Source organism: Urocitellus parryii, chromosome 2, assembly GCF_045843805.1.
Source record: "Urocitellus parryii isolate mUroPar1 chromosome 2, mUroPar1.hap1, whole genome shotgun sequence".
Classification (NCBI taxonomy): domain Eukaryota; kingdom Metazoa; phylum Chordata; class Mammalia; order Rodentia; family Sciuridae; genus Urocitellus; species Urocitellus parryii.
This window is the reverse complement of record NC_135532.1, coordinates 46,120,046-46,136,470: the sequence shown is the minus strand read 5'-3', so window position 1 is coordinate 46,136,470 and position 16,425 is coordinate 46,120,046. Positions and strand designations below refer to the sequence as shown.

General features: G+C 33.2%; 1 protein-coding gene across 1 annotated transcript in view; it reads right to left on the bottom strand.

Annotated features, from left to right (window-relative positions):
* Vwa8 (von Willebrand factor A domain containing 8) overlaps positions 1-16,425 on the bottom strand; it is a 396,504-nt gene that overhangs the window by 326,448 nt on the left and 53,631 nt on the right. Inside the window, exon 4 of the mRNA XM_077795206.1 lies at positions 15,962-16,072. Within this exon, the coding sequence (XP_077651332.1) occupies positions 15,962-16,072 (111 nt within the window). The remainder of the gene's footprint in view (positions 1-15,961; positions 16,073-16,425) is intronic.

Here is a 16,425-nt window from a genome sequence, read left to right as displayed (position 1 = left end):
AATAGAAATTAGGCCAATTTTAAGGATACTTTTTGTCCTTCAAGCCACAAAACTTCCAGAGACCTAATTTTTTCAAATGTAAATTGCAACAAGATTCTTTTAGCCCAGCCATCTCATATCACAGCTTTAACAACTCAACACATGGACATGAACAATTTCAAAACAAAAGTAAGTACATGACCTAAAATCAAAAACTATCCAAGCCCCTATTCTAGATTTGCTTCTGGTTTGACATAAGACCTTAGGCAAACAATTAATCTGGACGTCTGTGTCCTCATTTTTACTAAATGAAAATATCCTCAAGAGGTATTGTGCAACTTCTGAATCAAAGTAGTACTAGAAAAAAATTTAAAGCTGCTGAATTGGTTAAAATGTAAGTTATTGTTAATATAACTATTATTTCACAAAAATGATCCCAAACAAATTCATACTTCCTCAAAAAGACTACAATGTAAAAGTACTGAGGAAGACAAAGAAAAAGTTTAAAAAATACATTTAAGTTCTTCATTTTAAAATATCATAATAGATTTAGATAGAGCAATAATTTGAATATGTTCCCCAAAGTTCATGTGTTGGAAACTTAATCCCTACCATAACAGTATTAAGAGGTAGACCTTAAGAGGTAATTAGAGCATGAAGTTTCTGCCCTCATGAATAGATTTATGTCATTACTTGGCAGAAGTTTACTTATTCTGATAAGTTCCTGATAATTGGATGAGTTTGGCCTGACTCCTCACTCTCCTCTTCTCCCTCCCTCTCTCTCCCTCTCCCTCTCCCTCTCCCTATCCCTATCCCTCTCCCTCTCCCTCTCCTTCTCCCTCTCCTTCTCCCTCTCCCTCTCCCTCTCCCTCTCCCTCTCCCTCTCCCTCTCCCTCTCCCTTTTACTCTTCCACTCCATCTCTCCCTTCTCCTTCTTCCTCATTCTTCCTCCTCTCTCTCATCCTGCTCCATACTCTTATTACTCTTCTACCCTTCAGCGATAGGATAATACAGCAAAGAAGTCCTTCTCAGACAGACACTTGACTTGGACTTCCCAGCCTCCAGAACTAGGAGACAATACATTTTTGTTCATTATATATTACCCAGTCTCAGGTATTTTGTTACAGCAACACAAGAGACTACAGCAGTTGTTCCACCACTTACTTGCTATCCAGGATTTAGCTTAGTCATTTTATCTCCCTAAGCCTCCATTTGTTTCTGAATGTAGACTCATTATAATGCTTATCACAGAGACTGTGTTAAAGACTGAATAATTTCTGGCACATGGTAAACTGTCAAAAAACAATCAACACAATGGAATACTATCCTGTCATTTTCTGGAACATTATGTTAAGTCAAATAAGCTAAGCACAGAAAGACAAATATTTCATGATCTCACTCATGTGGAATCTAAAAAAGTTAATCTCCTAGAAATCAAGAGTAGAATGGTGGTTACCAGTGTCTAGGAAGACTTTCAGGGAAGAAGGGATGGGGAAAAGTCAATAAGAAATACTATGTTACATTTCGGAGCAAGTTCTAGTGTATAATTGCACAGTAGGCCAACTGTAGATAACAGTGCTGTACTGCACATTTCAAAAAGAAAGAAGGACTCTGAATGTTTTCACTATAAAGAAGTACATGGGATTTTATTTGTTCTATACATGGCTGTATTTCTGGTGCCTAAAACAGGATTGTGCAAACAATGGACACCATTAATATTTGTTTACTGAATAAAATTCTTCCTTTAAAAAAAAAAAACAATAAAGTTAGGGACAGTTTGCAGCAAGAATGTCTCCCAGTACAATATTAGTTTGCTCATGTATGAAACCTATAGACTTAGCCTCATTAGAATTATGACCCAATCAAGCAAGCTAATTGGCCTATTTTTGCAAATATAAATCACATTATATTTTGCCATGATTATAACATCTGACCCAAATAAACTGTGAATACATAATATATGGCATTGACAACTAATTATAGTTCTCATTTATTTGGGAAAACAAAAACAATCTAATTTTCTTTTTTAAAAATACCTGCTGTCATTATAAATATTACCATAATTGTCACTGGTTACTGTAGTCATCCATGTGATCATCGTGATCACAATCATTTTTTAGGGAAGTAGCATAATTTGGTAGAAAGAATATGAGGCTTGAAATTTTCAGAGCTGGTTCAAATCCCACTTCTGCTATTTTTCTGACCATAGCTAATAAGCTTCAGTTACTTCACCTATTAAACCAGAAAGTCATTTTTTGTAGATTAAATGCAATGACATAAAACACCTAGCATGACATACATCTTCTCCAACAAAAGTTTCCTTTTATCTCCCTTGATATTTTTAGAGTTATATAAATTTGCCAAACAGTTAACATTAATAAGTAGATAAGAGTTGTTCTGACTATGATAGTAACATAATAAGAAGCAAGGCCTGAGCTCTGCCTAACATAGAGGTCAAAGTAAATAGAGAGAGTTCTTCCCCAGCTGAATAAGAGATACTTAAGACACACAGCAGTGCAGTTGCAAATGGTCTGGTGCAAGTACAAAATGTATTCTAAATTCTAAATATTTCATTTGTGAATGAACATCTGAAATCCAACTTTGAAATTTTAACACTGGTTACGTGGAGAAAGTGATTTTAACATCTACAAATGAGGTATAATTTACAAGTAATGCTTTGCTTATTTGCTAAAGTAAATAAATGACATCTACACAAGATAAAAACCTTATTTTCTGGTTGATGGTATAATATTATTCAATTAAGAGTTACTTTTAATAATAAGTAGCAGTAAAGCCATGTGGTATTTTTGAAGTCTTAGAGGGGTTTAGTAATAATGAAGGAATTCAGAATAATCCAAAATAGAATATATTAAAATATAATTATTTAATTTGCATTTTTATACTTGATATTAAATTTGTACTTTACATATTATCGAATATCACAAGATACCAATGAAAAAAGCACTTCTGGCTTAGAACAAGTTAAAGAAAATCTTTCAAACTTTTCCATCCATGCTTTCTGCTCCCCAAATTATCTTGGGGATAAAGAATATCTCCACTTGGCCAGGCAGAAAATCTGACTGTAATTTATTCATAGTATAGGTAAGTTGTATTGGTTTATACTTGAGTAATATAAGAAATTACATATTTATTTAAAAGTCTCCTTTTTCCAGCTCTTTGGAATCACAGGAATATAAACAGAACATGACAATATCAACATACAAAAATAAAGATAGTAATAGATTTTTAAGGTTACAATGACTTGGGACTTTTTTCAGGTTACTTTATCTTCTAGGGCAAATGAAAGTTCATGTGACAGCAAAGTATCTAGGTTAGTCTCCTTATTTCTCCTTGGGTGTTAAATACACTAATAAATGTTCATATTTTCATTATTTAACCAATTCTTATTTTTAAAAGCTTACCTTATAAACTACATAGCAAAGGAATTCCACAAAAAGTAATAAAAGTATGTTCATAACAAGTGGATAAGTTATGGCAAATATTTATATAGATAAGAAGATGTAAATTATATTTTTATAGGCTATAATTTCTTTTATCAGTATGTCTTTTCCACCCATATCACTCCACTTACTGACATCTTATACGTAATAGCCAGTAAGTATTTAAAAAGATACACCTACTTAATAATTTTCAATACAAATTAAAGCCCATCAATTTGGCAAAGTATATATATACCATGAGATAATCATTCAAAGGATTAGAGAAGAGTGTGATGGGTATACCCTTTTTAGAAAGAGGCTTAACAATAAATAATAAGACTTTTAAAACTTTCTAGACCTTTTGATTAGTGAGAATACCCCTAGGATTTCAGTCAAAAAAAATTCATCAGAGATAATAACATGATACAATGATATTCATCAAACATTATTTGTAATAGTGAAAGAACCTGAATGACTAACAATGTGGGAAGGTAGACAAAATGAGAATGTTACACAACAGTATTCTATTTGATAAAATATTGTACAAACACTGAAAATCATATTTTTGAGAAATAGCTAAGTCACAGAGAGATGCTCCCAATAAAAATGTCAGGTATAAAAAAAAGATATATGTTTTTGTATACACCATTTTTGTAAAAATTATTCATGACACATAATAAAGAGACATGCATATAGACAAAAATACAGAAAAACATTCACATTTTTGGTCTTTGAGGGGAACATTTCAAGTAATTTTAAAATACTACCCTATGCTATTTACAATTTTTCCTATTATACTATCCTTTGTTTTCTTTGTTTTCCCTACTAAAACACAAGCTCTATAATGACAGAAATGCTTGGGGTTTTCTTTATTCACTGCAGTTAGATAGCACCTGGAACATATCATTCAATACATATTGTTAATAAATAAATATAAATACATGCACATACATAATGAATATTTATGACTTTAATAATCAGAAAAATAAATTTACTTTGAAAAAATATAAATTCCCTATTTCTTATTTTATTAATTTCATTCAGGAATTCAAAGGTAGCAATTAAGATCAATTTCTCTCTTCCTCATCAACCATCCTTAGTACAGCCTGAGAATGAGTAAAGAGACCAATGGCCATGACTTCTAACTCGGAATTTGGAAGTTTTGCGAAGGTTTCCAGCTGAAACACCCATTCTTGATCATGGAGACATCAGACATAGGCACATATAATGCTAACTACACTGGAAACCCCAGACTCAATACCTACTAGACAGCCACAGGTATTTTTCACCTATGTTGACCCACCTAGGTTATCAGCCATCACCTGACAGTGAATAAAGATAGTGACTCTCCAGTCTAGACATCAGATTCAATGGTTAAAAATACTAAAGAAATAAAAGGAATTTCTAACTAAATGTAAAGGCTTTTTGGTCTAATAAACATATGACTAGCTGGTAGTCAACTGGCGACTTCATAAATCTAGAACTCAAATGAGAATTATCCATTTTGATGATTCAAAAATACATGCAAGAATATCAATATCTTAATCATAGGAAAGCCAAAGGAACATCCAGAACAAATTTATTCTTAATTTAGTAAAGATTTTCTCAAGGTAAATTATTTAAAGATGAAATCAATAATCAAGCATGAGTATCAGTTATGATCTATATAATTTTTAGGTGCCAGAGGTGAGCAAGTCAGTTATAGTCTAGTGGGGAACACAGACACTTAATGTGGAAGGCAAGAAGTAATTAGGTAACTTCAGATAGTGATAAATGCTCTGAAGATTATATTGTGTAATACGATAGCATGGTACAGTACAATATATGTGGAAAAGGGGTGGAATTAGGAAAAGGCAGGATTATAAAGTATTGGAAGATCAAACCAAGCGGATAAAATATAAGGACAAAGAAAGGCAACTGTGGTTAGAGCCTAGAAGGCATAAGGAAAAGTTAAAGGAGACGAGATGGACAAAGATTTGATCCTATAGGATATTGTAGGTCATATTACAGGGTCTGGATTTTATTCTGGATGTGATGGCATGCCTTTAAATAAGCAGCTGAGAGAATCTGATTATAAATGGCACAATAAGGAAATACTAACTACCAGAAAATGAAGTGGAAGAAAAAAAAAGAAAACAAAATAAAACCTCAAAAAAATCTGAGGCAATTCAGATTTATTAATTGATATTCATTGAGAATGGAATTCATCAGGAATATATAAAATTGTAAAATACTGCCATGTATGTATATGGTACACTAAATATTTTATAAACTGTAAAACTTGTAATATATATAAATATATAAAATATGAAAAGTCAAAGTTTTAAAATAATAAACACATAAAAATTTACTATACTTTTGGAAAGTTAGGTGGAAAATATCTAATAATACCTGTTACCTATTGGCATTTATAGGTAATGTGCTTCAGCATAAACAACTCTCAAATAAAATAAATTCATTTATGATTCATTCACAAAATTACTGTTTAATTGTGGGAAATCTTAACTACTCAGATTTCCCCACAAGATGATGCTAAATTTCACCACCATCATTTGAGATGGTGATGTCAAATATTTCCATTTTAAGTATATTTTTTCTTTTCAAATTGATAAGTAATTTATGAGACCATGTGAATATCTAATTACCCCAAAACCTTCTGCACAGTATTTTTCTTTTTAATTATATTTTTTTAATCATAAAGTAAGAGTGTATCCAAGGTAAAGCTTCAAATTTAAAAAAAAACAATGAAAATCCTTTCTCTATCCCATGCCATACTCCACGTCATACTCCTGCAACACATTTTATGTATGCTCCATTAACTACTTCTTGTGCATCGTTCTGGAACTTTTCAAAGTATACACAAATGTATATATACTTCTTTTTTCCTTTTATCATAAATGGTATCGTACTATATATATGGCATTACAACTTTATTTTTTTTTTATTTACTATAGCCTGGACTCTTCTATAGATTCATTTCATTCTTTTTAATGGCTACGAGAATTCTACTTACCATTATTTATATCATTAATCTCTTAAATATACATCATTGCTATGTTCACTTGCAGTTTCATGTGATTACAAACAGAGCTACAATAAATATCCCTATAAACATAAGTTTATGTGTTTTATAATATATTTGGAAGAAAGATTGCTAGAAATGCTGGAATCAAATATGTGCACATGGACCAAGCTTCAGGGCTGGGGCACCGGCAGCTGCCTCCCAAGAGCTGCTCCCCAAGGCCCAGACAGTAAAAGGAAAGAGGAAGGGGTGGTGCCACTACCAGGAAGCAAATGGCAGATCATGGACTCATTATCTATTAAAACTAGAGGTCTACTAACTTCCCATGCATTTTGAAGATCAATAAATTAGACTGGACTTCTTTACTGTTTCATGAGATGAGCTAATACAACAGTGATGAAAAGTCGACTATCAGAAAACATGTAACAAGAAGAGGAGTCATTGCTGTGACTGTGCCTACCCATGTGGTTAAGAAGCCTTTGGAAGTGATTTGCAGGAGAAATCTGGAAAGGGAGACTTTGCAACTATACAAGAGCAATATAAATATATAGGGAGAAAATTCAATAACACAACAGTTTCACAAAGCAGAAAGAAACGGGAGCAGCATTAAAAGACAAGGAAAGAAAGAACCACAAGCAATGCAGGTCAACTCAACTTTAGAAGAGGTAATATCTGCAGCAGATGGAATGTCAGATAAAGAATTCAGGATATACATGCTTCAGATGATCTGGAGTCTCAAGGAAGACATTAGACAGCAAAATCAGACAATGAAAGATCACTTTGACAATGAATTACATAAACAAATCCAAGAAGCAAAAGATCAACTATACAGGGAGATAGAGGTTATAAAAAAACAAACAAACAGAAATCCTAGAAATGCAGGAAACAATAAACCAAATTAAAAGCTCAAATGAGAGTACTACCAGCAGAGTAGAACACTTAGAAGACAGAATATCAGACAATGAAGACAAAGTATTTCAACCTGAAAAGAACATAGACAGCTCAGTGAGACTGTTAAGAAACCATGAGCAGAACATCCAAGAAATATGGGATAACATAAAGAGACCAAACCTAAGAGTTATTGGGATACAGGAAGGTATAGAGGTCCAAACCAAAGGAATGAGCAATCTGTTCAATGAAATAATATGAGAAAACTTCCCAGACTAGAAGAATGAAACAGAATCCCAAATCCTAGATGCCTACAGGACACTGAATGTGCAAAATCATAAGAGATCCATACCTAGACACATTATAATGAAGATGCCCAACATACAAAATAAGGAGAGAATTTTAAAAGCTACAAAAGAATGGAAGCAGATTACATTTAGGGGTAAACCAATCAGTAACAGCTGATCTTTCAACACAGACTCTGAAAACTAGAAGATCCTAGAACAACATATTTCAAACACTGAAAGAAAATGGGTTCCAACCAAGAATTGTGTATCCAGTGAAATTAAGCTTCAGGATGGAAGATAAAATTAAAACCTTCCACGATAAACAAAAGTTAAAAGAATTTACAGCTAGAAAACCAGCTCTTCAAAACATCCTCGGCAAAACATTACAGGAAGAGGAAAAGGAAAATAACAATGAAAACCAACAGTGGGAGGTAGTACAGTAAAGGGAAAAAATAATGAAAGAGGAAAAACAAACCATGTTAAGTAATATAAATAAACAAATATGGCTGGAAGAACAACCCATATCTCAATAATAACCCTAATTGTTAATGACTTAAACTCACCAATCAAGAGACACAGGCTAGTAGAATGGATCACAAAACAAGACCCAACAATATGCTGCCTACAGGAGATGCATTTGATAGGAAAAGACATACATAGACTGAAGGTGAAAGGTTGGGAAAAATCATATCACTCATATGGACTTCGGAAACAAGCAGGAGTGTCCATACTCATATCAAATAAAATAGATTTCAAGCCAAAGTTAATGAAAAGGGATAAAGAGGGACACTACATACTGCTCAAGGGAACCATACACCAACAAGACATAGCAATCATAAATATATATGCCCCAAACAATGGTGCAGCTATGTTCATCAAACAAACTCTTCTCAAGTACAAGAGTCTAATAGATCACCATACAATAATCATGGGAGACTTCAACACACCTCTCTCACCACTGGACAGATCTTCCAAACAAAAGTTGAAAAAGGAAACTATAGAACTCAATAAAACAATTAATAACCTAGACTTAATTGACATATATAGACTAATCCACCCAACATCAAGCAGTTACACTTTTTTCTCAGCAGCACATGGATCCTTCTCAAAAATAGATCATATATTATGTCACAGGGCAACTCTTAGAAATTATAAAGGAGTAGAGATAATACCATGCATCTTATCTGATCATAATGGAATGGAACTGAAAATCAACTATAAAAGAAGGAAGGAAAAATCATGCATCACTTGGAGAATGAACAATAGGCTACTGAATGATCAATGGGTTATAGAAGACATCAAGGAGGAAATTTAAAAATTCTTAGAGATAAATGAAAACACAGACACAACCTATCAGAATCTATGGGACACATTGAAAGCAGTTCTAAGAGGAAAATTCATTGCTTGGAGTTCATTCCTTAAAAAAAGAAAAAAAACAACAAATAAATGATCTCATACTTCATCTCAAAATCCTAGAAAAAGAGCAAAACAACAGCAAAAGAAGTAGAAGGCAAGAAATAATTAAAATCAGAGCTGAAATTAATGAAATTGAAGCAAAAGAAACAATTGAAAAAATTGACAAAACTAAAAGTTGGTTCTTTGAAAAAATAAATAAGATCGACAGACCCTTAGCCATGCTAACGAAGAGAAGAAGAGAGAGAAATCAAATTACTAGCATGCGGGATGAAAAAGGCAATATCACAACAGACACTTCAGAAGTACAGAAGATAATCAGAAATTATTTTGAATCCTTATACTCCAATATAATAGAAGGTAGTGAAGGCATCCATAAATTTTTTAAGTCATATGATCTGCCCAGATTGAGTCAGGAGGATATACACAACCTAAACAGACCAATATCAATTGAGGAAATAGAAGAAGCCATCAAAAGACTACCAACTAAGAAAAGCCCAGGACTGGATGGGTATACAGCAGAGTTTTACAAAACCTTTAAAGAAGAACTATACCAATAATTTTCAAGCTATTTCAGGAAATATAAAAAGAGGGAGAACTTCCAAATTCATTCTATGAGGCCAACATCACCCTGATTCCTAAACCAGACAAAGACACTTCAAAGAAAGAAAACTACAGACCAATATCTCTAATGAACCTAGATGCAAAAATCCTCAATACAATTCTGGCGAATAGGATACAGAAACATATCAAAAAGATCGTGCATCATGATCAAGTAGGATTCATCCCTGGGATGCAAGGCTGGTTCAATATACGGAAATCAATAAATGTTATTCACCACATCAATAGACTTAAAGATAAGAACCATATGATCATCTCCATAGATGCAGAAAAAGCATTCGACAAAGTAAAGCATCCCTTTATGTTCAAAACTCTAGAAAAACTAGGGATAACAGGAACATATCTCAATATTGTAAAAGCAATCTATGCTAAGCCTCAGGCTAGCATCATTCTGAACAGAGAAAAATTGAAGGCATTCCCTCTAAAATCTGAACAAGACAGGGATGCCCTCTCTCACCACTTCTGTTCAACAAAGTTCTCGAAACACTGGCCAGAGCAATTAGACAGATGAAAGAAATTAAAGGCATAAAAATAGGAAAAGAAGAACTTAAATTATCACTATTTGCCAATCAAAAGACATAGGCCAGCACACTGGATTAAAAAAAAAAAGACCCAACAATATGCTGCCTCTAGGAGACTCATCTGATAGAAAAGACATATACAGACTGAAGGTGAAAAGTTGGGAAAAATCATACCACTCACATGGACTGCAGAAGCAAGCAGGGGGTTTCTATACTCATATCAAATAAAGTAGATTTCAAGCCAAGATTAATCAAAAAGGATAAAGATGGACATTACATACTGCTCAAGGGAACCTACACCCACAAGACATAAGAATCATAAACATATATGCCCCAAACAATGATGCAGCTATGTTCATCAAAAAAACTTTTCTCAAGTTCAAGAGTCAAATTGACCCCAACATAATAATCTTGGGTGACTTTAACACACCTCTCTTACCACTAGATAGATCTTCCAAACAAAAGTTGAATAAAGAAACTATAGAACTCAATAACATAATCAATAACTTAGACTTAATTGATATATATATATAGAATATTTCAACCTGCATCAAGAAAATAGATTTTCTTCTCAGCAGCACATTGAACCTTCTCTAAAATAGACCATATACTATGCTACAAAGCAAGTCTTAGCAAATACAATAAAGTAGAGATACTACCATACATTTTTTCAGATCATAAAGAAATGAAATTGGAAATCAATGACATTATAAAAAATAAAAATTTCTTCATCACTTGGAGACTAAAAAATATGCTACTGAATGAACAATGGGTCACAGAAGACATCAAGGAGGAGATTAAAAAATTCTTGGAGGTAAATGAGAACACAGACACAACATATCAAAATTTCTGGGACACTATGAAAACAGTACTAAGAGGAAAATTCATTGCAAGGAGTTCATTCCTTAAAAGAAGAAAAAGTCAACAAATAAATGACATCACACTACATCTCAAAACCCTAGAAAAAGAAGAACAAATCAGCAGCAAAAGCACTAGAAGGCAAGAAATAATTAAAATTAGAGATGAAATCAAAACAAAAGAAACAATGGGAAAAACAATTGACAAAACAAAAAGGTAGTTTGTTGAAAAATAAATAAAATTGAGAGACCCTTAGCCATGCTAACTAAGAGAAGGAGAGAGAGAACTCAAATTGCCAGCATATGTGATAAAAAAGGTAATCTCACAACAGATACTACAGAAATACAGAGTATAATTAGAAATTATTTTGAAATCTTATACTCCAATAAAATAGAAGAAATTGAAGGCATCAGCAAATTTCTTAAGTCATACGAAATGCCCTGATTGAGTCAGGAAGATATACACAATTTAAACAGACTAATATCAAGTGAGGAAATAGAAGAAGAAATCAAAAGCTTACCAACCAAGAAAAGCCTAGAACCAGATGGATACACAGCTGAGTTCTACAAGACCTTTAAAGAAGAACTAATACAAATATTCTTCAATTTATTTCAGGAAATTAAAAAAAGAGGCAGTAATTCCAAACTCATTCTATGAAGCCAATATCACCCTGATCCTAAAACCAGGCAAAGACAGATCAAAGAAAGAAAATGTCAGACCAATATATCTAATGAACATAGATAAAAATTCTCAATAAAATTCTGGCAAATCAAATACAAAAACATATCAAAAAGATTGTGCACCATGATCAAGTGGGATTCATCCCAAGGATGCAAAGTTGATTCAACATAAGGACATCAATAAATGTAATTCATCACATCAATGGACTTAAAGATAAGTATCATATGATCATCTCAATAGACACAGAAAAAGCATTTGACAAAATACAGCATCCCTTTATGTTCAAAACTCTAGAAAAACTAGAAATAACAGGAACATATCTCAGCATCTAAAGGTTATCTATGCTAAGCCTCAGGCCAACACCATTCTAAATGGAGAAAAATTGAAGGCATTCCCTCTGAAACAAGACAGGGATGCCCTCTTTCACCACTTCTATTGAACATAGTTCTTGAAACACTGAGCAGAGCAATTAGACAAAAGAAATCAAAGGGATAGGGAAAAAGAACTTAAGTTAGCACTATTTGCTGACAATATGATTCTATACCTAGAAGACCCAAAAAACTCCAACAGAAAACTTCTATAAATAGTAAATGAATTCAGCAAAGTAGCAGGATATAAAATCAACACCCATAAATCAAAGGCATTTCTGCATATCAGTGACAAAGCCTCTGAAAAGAAAATGAGAAAAACTACCCCATTCACAATAACTTCAAAAAATAAGATACTTGGGAATCAACTTAACAAAAGAGGTGAGAGATCTATACAGTGAAAACTACAGAACCCTAAAGACAGAAATCAAAGAAGACCTTAGAAGATGAAAAGATCTACCTTGCTCTTGGATAGGCAGGATTAATATTATCAAAATGACCATACAATCAAAAGCACTATACAGATTTAATGCAATTCCGATCAAAATCCCAATGGCAATCCTCATAGAAATAGAAAACGCAATCATGAAATTCGTCTGGAAAAATAAGACACCCAAAATAGCTAAAGCAATCTTTACTAGGAAGCGGGTGGCATCACTATAACAGACCTTAAATTATACTACAGAGTTATATTAACAATAACAGCATGGTATTGGCACCAAAACAGACTGGTAGACCAATGGTACAGAAGAAAGGATTCAGAGACTAATGCACAAAATTACAGTTATCTTATATTAGACAAAGGGGCCAAAAACATGCACTGGAGAAAAGATAGCATCTTCAACTAATGGTGCTGGGAAAACTGGAAATTCATATGCAACAAAATGAAATTAAACCCATATCTCTCACCATGCACAAAACTTAACTCAAAATGGATCAAGGACCTAGGAATTAAACCAGAGACTCTGCATCTAACGGAATAAAAAGTAGGCCCTAATCTTCATCATGTGGGATTAGGCCCCAACTTTCTTAATAAGACTCCTATAGCATAAGAATTAAAACCAAGAATCAATAAATGGGATGGAATCAAACTACAAAGTTTCTTCTCAGCAAAAGAAACAATCTGTGAGGTGAACAGACAGCCAACATAGAAGCTAATTTTTACCCCTCATACATCAGATAGAGCACTAATCTCTAGGGTATATAAAGAACTCAAAAAGCTGCACTGAAAAAACAAATCACCCAATCAACAAATGGCCTAAGGACCTGAACAGACACTTCTCAGAAAAGGATATACTATCAATCAACAAATATATAAAAAAATGCTCATCATCTCTAGCAATAAGAGAAATGCAAATCAAAACTAATCTAAAATATCATCTCACTCCAGTCAGAATGGCAGCTATTATGAAGACAAACAACAATAAGTGTTGGCGAGGATGTGGGGAAAAAAGTACGCTCATACATTGCTGGTGGGACTGCAAATTGGTACAGCCAATATGGAAAACAATATGGAAGATTCCTTGGAAACCTGGGAATGTAACCACCATTTGACCCAGCTATATAACTCCCTGGTCTATACCCAAAGGACTTAAAAACGGCATACTACAGGAACACAGCTACATCAATGTTTATAGCAGCACAATTCACAATAGCTCAACTTGGAGCCAACCTAGATGCCCTTCAGTGGATGAATGGATAAAAAAAAATGTGGCCCATATAAACAATAGAATTTTACTCAGCAATAAAAGAGAATAAAATCATGGCATTTGCAGGTAAATGGATGGTGTTGGAGAAGATAATGCTAAGTGAAGTTAGCCAATACCAAAAAAAATAAATGCTGAATGTTTTCTCTAATATAAGGAGGCTGACTCATAGTGGGGTAGGGAGTGGGAACATGGGAGTAATAGATTAATTCTAGAAAGGAAAGAGGGGAGGGAGGGAAAGGGAAGAGGCAGGGGATTAGCAAGGATGGTGGAATGTAATGAATAACATTATTGAAAGTACATGTATGAAGACACAAATTGGGTGTCAACCAACTTTATATACAAACAGAGATATGAAAAATTGTGTATATATGTGTAATAAGAATTGTAATGCAAAAAAAAACAAAGACATGAATTGGCGTGAGATACTTTATATACAAAGATATGAAAAACTGTGCTTTATATGTGTAATAAGAATTGTAATGCATTCTGCTGTCATGTATTTAAAAAAATAAAATCAATTCTTCTCTGATATAAGGGGGGTGACTCAAAATGGGGTTGGGAGGGAAAGCAAGGGAGGAAGATTACCTCTAGATAGGGCATAGGGGTGGGAGGGAAAGGAAGAGAGAAGGGGAATAGCATGGATGGTGGAAGGAGACCCTCATCATTATACAAAATACATGTATGAAGATGTGAATTTGGTGTCAACATACCTTATATACAAACAGAGATATGATAAATTGTGGTATAAAGGTGTATTAAGAATTGTAATGTTGGGCTGGGGATGTGGCTCAAGCAATAACGCGCTCACCTGGGTTTGATTCTCAGCATCACATAAAATAAAAAATAAAGATGTGTCCACCGAAAACTGAAAAATAAATATTAAAAAATTCTCTCTCTCTCTCTCTCTCTCTCTCTCTCTCTCTCTCTCTCTCTCCTCTCTCTTTAAAAAAATTGTAATGCAAAAAAAAGAGAGCTCATGTATAATGGCATAATTTGGTGTAAACATACTTTATATACAGAGATATGAAAAATTGTGCTGTGAATGAATAATTATGATTGTAATGTATTCCACTATTGTCATGTATGTAAGAAATAAAAATAAATAAATAATAAATAATAAATAAATACTGCATTGATTTATGTTGCCATCAACAGCAATGCTGCTTCTTCATCCCTTATTCCTCATCAACACTGGACCTTAGTGAATTCTTCGCTCTTCCCCAATTTGAGAGGTGAAAATAAAACAGCAGCACATTAGTGTTTTAATTTTATTTTTACAAACAAAAAGTTCAATCATATTTCCATGAATTTATTGTATATTTGAAATCATTTCTCTATAAATTGATTATTTATAGTCTCTACACTACTTTCTATAAGGTATTCCTAAGAACAACATTTAATATTTTAAGTAATATATTTGAGAAATATTTAATCAGCATCATTATAATATTAGGATATTATAAAATATTATAATAATAATAGAAGATTATTTTAGTTGGCAATCTATACCTAAGACACCCCTCAAGAAAAGCTAAAGTCATAGCAGTAAATATTTAATTTCATTCCCTCTAATACACTGTTACCCAATTGACCTTCATTCATACTTAAATAAGTATGCTAGTGAATTTCCTATAATAAAATCTTCTTAATTCTTGTATTTAGATAATCAAATATGTATAGGTAAAAACTAGGAAGAAATTGAAAATTAAATAACTATCATGCATGCCTATAATCTGAGTGGCTCAGAGGTAGAGACAGGAGGATCCCAAATTCAAACCCAGCCTCAGCAACCTAGGAAGGCCCTAAGAAACTTGGTGAGACCATGTCTCAAACTAAAAAATTAAAAAAGGGATGGAGATTTGGCTTGAGTGGTTGAGCGCCTCTGGGTTCAATCCCCAGTACCAAAGGGAAAAATTAAAAGAAAGAAATTGGCATGTTGATCATTAGCTGACAATTTGGAACCATTAATTTCATCTAGTGTTTCTCATTTAGTACTAAACCAAGGAGACATTTCCAAGAATGAGAAAACCTAAAATCTAAATTAAATCTGTCTAGAGAGGGCATAGTATATCTATCTTTCACTGTTATATGAGCCACTCTCTTTCTACTTTAAAAATCAATTTCATACAGTCCTGGAGTAACCATTCACAGGTTGGAGTGGAATAAGAACTTGCCTGATCAATGTAAAAAGCCGTGCCTGCACGGATCTCTCTTCGCTGTTTGAGATCAGTTTCAGTGGTGTCCCTTGACAGGGCAATGTATTCAACCTCCCGTTTGGTTAGCTCCTGTAGAATAGAGAGTTGTTAAAGAACTAAAATCAAACTACCAGGAAATGATTTGGAACAACTTATTTGACAATGACAATACCCTCGAGAAGAACATTTAAATGAAATTCTGGATGAAAATCTCAGCGTTGAGAAAAATACAACCTATTGAATACTAATCAAAATGCATATATCTCTTAGTGCTCTCTTTCTACTGCACTCAGTCCCACTAGGGCAATAATTTATCAAAATTAGATCCTGTAAACCTTAATTTCTTCTGTAGAATTCTTTTCAAATATCATGAATAATAATGTGGCAATATTCCTATTTGGCACTCACAAATTATAACAATTTCTATAAATAAAGTTCATGTA